The 7,162-nt window shown below is 48.0% G+C and overlaps 2 protein-coding genes across 3 annotated transcripts in view; one reads left to right on the top strand and one right to left on the bottom strand.

The window, feature by feature from the left end:
* dek (DEK proto-oncogene) overlaps positions 1-3,822 on the bottom strand; it is a 21,764-nt gene extending 17,942 nt beyond the window's left edge. The window contains exon 1 of the mRNA XM_008430599.2: positions 3,734-3,822. The gene's annotated coding sequence lies outside the window, so the exon portion shown is untranslated. The remainder of the gene's footprint in view (positions 1-3,733) is intronic.
* A 98-nt stretch (positions 3,823-3,920) lies between these two features.
* The window catches only part of kcnv1 (potassium voltage-gated channel modifier subfamily V member 1), an 11,201-nt gene continuing 7,959 nt past the window's right edge, over positions 3,921-7,162 (top strand). Inside the window, exons 1-2 of one of the 2 annotated variants that reach the window (XM_008430601.2) lie at positions 3,921-5,285; positions 6,061-6,364. In XM_008430601.2, coding sequence (XP_008428823.1) covers positions 6,078-6,364 — 287 coding nt within the window. In that variant the 5' untranslated portion in view covers positions 3,921-5,285; positions 6,061-6,077. Of the gene's footprint in view, positions 6,365-7,162 lie in introns of both variants that reach the window. The other variant, XM_008430600.2, reaches the window with a different exon arrangement.

Raw genomic sequence — 7,162 nt, 5'->3', positions numbered from 1 at the left:
GTATATAAGCTGCTGGGGGGTAAATAAGCTGCTGGGGGGTAAATTAGCTGCTGGGGGGTAAATTAGCTGCTGGGGGGTAAAGAAGCTGCTGGGGGGTAAAGAAGCTGCTGGGGGGTAAATTATCTGCCCTGGTTCCACTAAGAGTTTATGTAGTCAAACAGGAAGTGACATCGGCTGCAGCCCTTCATCATCCTTCTGGTTCCGTCCCGGTTCTTCCAGCCGACCCGACGGCAGGATGTTTACGGAGGAGACGTCGAGGTTCTGGACCGACCCGGTTTCCCACAGGTGGTTCTGGCCCGGCTGGCAGAAACAGAAGTAAACAGGCTGTCAGCGGGAGAGCGGGTCCAGATCCCGGTTCTGTTCCCGCCGGCGCCGTGGATCGGATGAGGCGGGAGGAGGAGCAGAATCGGGCCGGGTTCAGAACCGGTTCAGAACCAGGAGGAGTTTCCAGCCATTCAGGAAGGAAAAATCCAAGTCCTGCTGAAGGGAATTGGACCTGGTAGAGAACCGGGTCAGCAGGCGGTTCTGCTCAGTAGAACCGGGTCGTACCGGACTCCATGCAGCGGTTTAATAATGTAATAATAATAATAAAAGATTCTTACAGAAACAAAAAGTTAAAGAATGAAAAAATAAAATGGTTTGTCCTGATTGTTGCTGTGTGAAGAGAACCAGGCGACCCAATAAACCGCGGAACCAACCAATCTGGGTTTTTCTTTGACATTCCAGCAGAACCTTCATATTGCTGACGCAGCACCTGGAGCACATGGAGGGCAGGAAGTAATGCAGCCCGTTGATTCTGTAGATCAGCATCTGAAGGCCGAGTCCTGCTGCCCCCACTGTCCTCATGCAGAGACATGAACATCCTGCAGGTTCTTCTGTCCCTGCTGGTAGAACGACGACCTCAGCAGGTCAACGTTCCTCTGATGAGCCTCACCTGATCCAGGTGCGTTAAACCAGGGACAGACTAACACATGCCGGGCCTCCAGGACCCACCTTGGGCCTCCAGGACCCACNAACTCTGAATGTAGCAGGTGTTTTACATCTCTCCCGATATGATCTGTTGTTTTCAGTGTTTTAACTAAAACATGGAAGCTGTTTTAGTCCATTTTCAGACGTATGACGCAAGATCTTAGTCAACAGCATTAGCTCCAGTTCMCACTCCAGACCASATGGCGGCGGTATTGCACACTTTCAGTTTTTATGAAAAGCGCCATGAAAAGAAGAAAAGCCACGAAGCCGCTGAAGATAACAGATGCTGTTCAAACTCGCTCTTTTTACTAGCATAATATTGAATTAAACGTAGAGAGAGCCTTGATAATAGTTAGTAGTGTTGGTCAATTCAAGCTGGTGACGTCCCAGTCCGAGTTAGACGACAACACAACCGGATGGAAATGAAATGTGGGTCACGAAAGGAACCGAAGGGTCGAAGCTGCTAACGTGTTGCTAGCTGGTGGTAAGTTAGCTTATTAATTATCTTTGTTTAATTATAAACAGGGCAGTAAACATGAACAAACTGACGTTAGTTTCACAAATAATTATTTTATTATTGCTATAACAATCATTCTGCTTCATGTGATAACTGCATGGAGGCCGTTTGTTGGGACTTGATATAGTTTTCTTCACCATATCAATGAGACTGATATTGTGAGGTTGTTCTAACTCGTTCATCAATGATTTTATCTTCATATGTTTGCAGTCTAAGCAAATGAAGATGAAAGAGGAAGCCAGAGAAATCAGGTGTTAGAAACATAAAGACTTTCTGTCTCAGAAGAAGCTCTGACTCCACCAGATCACCAACCAGCTGAGGATGAACCTCCACATCGTCTTTATGGTGGAAGGATTTTTATCTTACTGAGCAGCTAGCTACATTTAACAGCAAAAACTGCTGTGTTACCAACACCAAGTGCTTAATAAACATAATTTGATTTCAAAATAATTGGACAGAATTTCCCCCCCTTGTTTAATCTAACATTTCTCTTTCATATATTTTATTTGTTGTTGGCTTTCAGGGCCCTGTGATGGACTGGTGACCTGTCCATGGTGAACCCTGCCTCTCATCTGATGGCTGCTGGAGATGGGCACCACCAGCCCCCCTCACCACCCTGCAAGGATCGGTGTGTTCAGATCACGGATGGAAAGATTTTAAGGTGGTTTGTCTCCTTAAGTCCACATTTAAAACAGCTTCATAGTTAATGCCAACATCAACTGACTCTATGACATTGATAACATAAACGGGCAAAGAAGAAACCCAGAAAAAAGCACATTATAGTACACTTTAAATTATGATTTTTTTTTTACAATTACTATTAAAATACACTATGTACAAAACTAGTTGTTCCAAAGTAACACACTTACTGATGATTATTCTGGCTTCAAGTGTGCTAAGATGTAACATAGCTACTTGGTATATTTATTTTTCATCTGTCCATCTGCTGACCAGCCTGTTTTCTCTCCAGTCCGAATGAAATGAGCCACAGATGCTTTCAGACGACGAGTTACATCTTCATGGTTTCACCATCCTTTAGTTTATTTTCTGTTTTTCAGGTTATTGAGGATAAATGTGGTTGTTTCATTGTTTAAACACTAAAATATTAAAATCATCAGGTTTGATGCTTCCTGGTCTAAATAACAGAATCAAGTTTCAGTGGATTTATGGGAGTTTTGACTCTTTGTAGTTTATTATTGCTCACAGAAAAAGTTTGCATGGCTGCTGCACATTTTCACTCCAGGGAAAAAGTTTGCGTATATTTACGCAAACTTTCATTTTTATGCATGCCGACTTGTGCATAAAATATGGCACCGCACAGTTTTTGTGTATACACACGTTTTATACGCAAGAGCTCAGGTGTTAATATGAAAGAGTCAATATTAATAAACTACAGGACATCCAATCAGAAGAAGGAAAAACTGAACAAAACATTTTTAATGAGTTCTCATGCTAAATGAGTTTCTGATGTAAAGTTAAAATGTAATTATGTATTTTTATTAAATTGTTGTCAGTAGCCTAATCAAAGTATTCCCAGCAACAGTTACCATGGAAACGGAGACAAGTAACAGACCAGCTGATTTCTCTCTGCCAAGTGAAACTAGAACCGTGTATTGTTCTGACCTGAAGTGGACCGTGCCTAATAGCTTTTCTCAATGGTTCTGTTGCAGACTGCTGGGTTCTGATGCCGAACCGTTCCCGAACCTCTGCAGACCCATTTCTACTAATAACTAGTGCTAAATGACCCAGTCTAACCCAACTGCTGCGTTTATTCGGTTAAATCCGCCGAAATATTAATGGAGTCTGGCGCCTGTGACACAAGACGTTAATGTCAATCAGCGCAGGTTACTGTCAAGCGCGTGCACTGGGATCATGCGCGTGCAGAGACTGTGACGGATCTTCTTTATTTGCATCACGTGCACGCGAGTTGGCGCGCGGAAACTTAAACCTGCTAGTCGCCTGTTAGCTGATAGTTAGCTGTCAGTTAACTCCGCAGTTAGTGTGAGTGATAAACTCTGACGGTACCGGTCCAACTGTGTCCCTGTGGTTCCGACCCGCTAGTTATCACACTAAACCCCAGTTTAAACAGTTTAACCAGCCTAACTCCCACCAGCAGGAAGCAGCTAGCTGTTAGCTCCGCTGTTAGCTTCAGCAACATACAGGTACCGATTCTGACCACAGGAAGAACCAGAACCAGCCGTAGCGCCGCGCCTCTCCCCGGTCCAAAGACAGCAGAGAAAAGTTTACCTGGTCCCGGAGATTCGAACCGAACCAGAGCGCCACTCAGCTGTCAGTTAGTCATCAAGGCGGGATGCCTTCTGGGCGGGACCACGGCCATGGTAGTTATGCTCATTGGTTGAGACGTAATGACGTTGCCATGTGTTCCAGTTATTGTTACAACACCGCCCCCTGCTGCCCAGCCGCGGGATGTAAATACAGAGGGAGTTCTCATTTTGTTATACCTGCATGTTTAGTTGAGGAACATCTCCTATTATTGATGATTAGAAAGCTTTGTTAAATATTTATTGGTTTTATTTTTCAAATTCTCAACAATATTTCTCCTTATAAAACAGTGATGTCCACTTTAATCTTCTCCATATTCTCTTTAGAAAACTGGAACAGAAGCGTTTGTTTTGTTTCCAGACTTCCGGCTTGGAGAATAAACTGACCAACACACATGAAGATGCAGTCAGTGGTTATATGTCTAGGAAAACAACTACTAACCGATAGAGCTACAGGGGGTAGATTTCACACCCACAACTCCATGGAAGCCATTTCCACCATGGGAGAGAAAAACTTAAAATCCGACAGATCAATATATCTGATAGATCTCAGAGCAATTGATTTATTGGATCTATTCTATGAATTGCTGCTTTAATTCTTCTATAAGGCTAAATAATAAACGGTGTGGTTGTATTGCCATGGTTCGCCACCAGGCGGCACCATGACAGAACCACTGATAGGCTTTGCCAGGACAGGAATGAGAGGGAAGACATGCGGCAAAGGCCACCAGGGCGGGAATCGAACCTGCGTCGAGGACTGAGGCCTCCTTATGTGGGCTGTGCTTAACCGCTGTGACCAGCAGTCACAGCGGTTCTGACCGTGTGGTTCTGACCCAGTCCGTCAGAACCAGAGGAACATCATGGCTGAACCTGGGTTCATCCGTTCACCGCTTCAGCCTGACACAAGGTGGCGCTGCAGAGCCAGAGCTCCATCAAGCTGGACTGGAAACCAGTTTGTTTCCTAGCAACAGGACATTAGTCTGTCTGGTTCTGGTTCTGTTCTAACTTTGTTGAGTAAAATGTCGGTTGTGACTCCAGAACTTCCTGCTGTTCAGTTTTGGACCGGTGGTTCTGATTGGCGTTCTGTCTCTGTTCAGTTTGGTTGAAACGGTTCTGATCCTGCAGCCAGTGATGGATCAGAACCGTTGGGATGAGTGATGGGTTCGGTCCAGGGGAACCGGGACAGGTTCTTCTTCTGGACCTGGGTTTGGGTCGGAGCTGACCCGGTTCAGAGGCAGAACCTGGACCCAGAGGAAATCATGAGCAGCTCAGGAAGAGAAGGATCTAAAAATAAAACGAAGGAACAGAAATAAGACCAGGAGGAAGAGGAGGACGCTCCTCCTCCTCATCCTCTCCCTCCTCCTCCTCGTCTTCCTCCTCCACTTCAAACCTGAGCGGAAAGCAGAAGCTGCTGGACCCGTCAGAACCGTCAGAAGCTCCGGCTGCTGCAGCGTTCTTCGTCTCCAAGTGAGGAAAGTTTCCAGCAGACGATCCGACAGCGACTCCACGGAAACCAGGTCAGAGTCTGCTGGTTCTGGTTCTGACAGAGAAGACCTCAGCCTGAACCGTCCTCATCTTCATCCTCCTGGAGGTTCTGGTGGTTCTGACAGGACGGGCAGCTGACCTCTCAGCAGTAGTGGCGGTTCTGGAAGTGGGAAGGGTCCGGCCCGGTGGCGGTTCTGATGGGGTCGCGTTTCTCTCCTCTGAGTCCAGATGGCGAGAGGAGAGGACGCATTAAACACCAGAACCGGGTTCTGATCGGAATCAGGACCCAGAAGTCTGGACCGAACCAAACTGGACCGGGCCAAACCAGGATCTAGAACCTCCACAGAGCTGAGGATCCAACCCTCCATATGAGGAAGTCGCTGTTAGCATGAACAGCCTCCCCTAGTGGCTGAGAGCCGGAACAGCAACACAATGACATCATCCTGACTCTGTCCTCTCATTGGCTGCAGAAAGGCCAGGGGCGGGACTTCAGGGCATGTCAGCAGCGTGTCCTCTAAGCCAATCAAAGTCCAGTCATGTGACCTGCTCCTCCTCAACACAAGGGGGCGCCAACTCCTGACTGACGGCATCAAAGAAACAACACAAACTCAGTGAGGGCCCCTCCTTCTCGTGCCGCCCTGGGCAGCTGGCCACGGTGTGGAAGTCAGAAAGCGGTCGCTCTCTCTCTCTCTCGCCGCCAGCATCTGTTCCTGTCAGATCCAGATGTTCCCCAGACATCAGTGACCTTATTCAGAGGCTTCAGGAGTTGCTGCCTGACCCAGATGTCTCCTGTTTCTTGTTCTCCAGCTGCCGTCTCGTCCTCCATGGCGGGCCTGGAGGTCTTTGCTGACGCCGCCTCCCTGCTGTCTTTGAACTCCAGCGTCTTCTTCAGCGAGACGCCGGCGTCGCGCGTTAGGGACCCGCTGGGCGCCGTGGTCGTCAACGTCGGGGGGAGTCGCTACGTCCTGTCCCAGGAGCTGCTGGCGTCCCACCCGGAGACCCGACTGGGGAAGCTGGTCTGCTGCGGTCGAGACTCTGCGCTGGAGCTCTGCGATGACGCAGACTTCCTCCGGAATGAGTTCTTCTTCGACAGAAGCTCCCAAACCTTCCAGTAGGTCTTCCTCTACACTCAAAACAGCCGTCATCACACAGCATTCTTAGACCTTTAGTCCAAGTCAGGGTGGCAGCGCCAGGCCTGCAGGGCCTCCTGCCACTTTTACATACGTCTCTATTCACCACACTGAGTCAAATGATGAGGTCGTTGCTCTGGAGCCCGACTGAGGAGGAGATTCAGCTGTGGGATGGAAGTGTGCTGGAGCAGGGAGACGGCCAGGAGCTGCAGGACAGCAGCCCACCAGGACCAGGACCTGGACCAGGACCTGGACCAGAACCAAGACCAGGACCAGAACCAAGACCAGGACCAGAACCAAGACCAGCACCAGGAGCAGCACCAGGACTGCCCAGCCCTGATGCTTAGATCTTTATTCCTGTAGTTCTGGCATGAGATCCACCTGGGGATCCGCTGCATAGATATCTGGGGCCTGATGCCTAAAGTGGTGTACGCACAAAAAATGTGCAGCAGCCATTTTGAACGTTTTCTGTTTGACAATAACAAACTGCAAAGCGTCAAAACTCACCTAAATACACTGAAACTTGGACCCTAATGAGCCCTGAAAGCAGCTTTTAAATAAACTATATTATTATAGATACTTATACGGCTGTTAGCCAGGATGGTTGCCATGGTTACTGCTTCACCTGGCGACAGACTTCCAGGTATTTGTACTAATTTACATTAATATGTATTTATGGAGGCGACGGGCGGAGCAGCAGCTGCTGTTTCCCCCAAACCAGGATCTATAGAGGAAAGGTGAGCAGGGCCGACCTGGACGCTCTGCTGCTGCAGCAGGTC

Source organism: Poecilia reticulata, linkage group LG16, assembly GCF_000633615.1.
Source record: "Poecilia reticulata strain Guanapo linkage group LG16, Guppy_female_1.0+MT, whole genome shotgun sequence".
NCBI classification, from domain to species: domain Eukaryota; kingdom Metazoa; phylum Chordata; class Actinopteri; order Cyprinodontiformes; family Poeciliidae; genus Poecilia; species Poecilia reticulata.
This window is presented reverse-complemented; position numbering and strand designations above follow the sequence as displayed.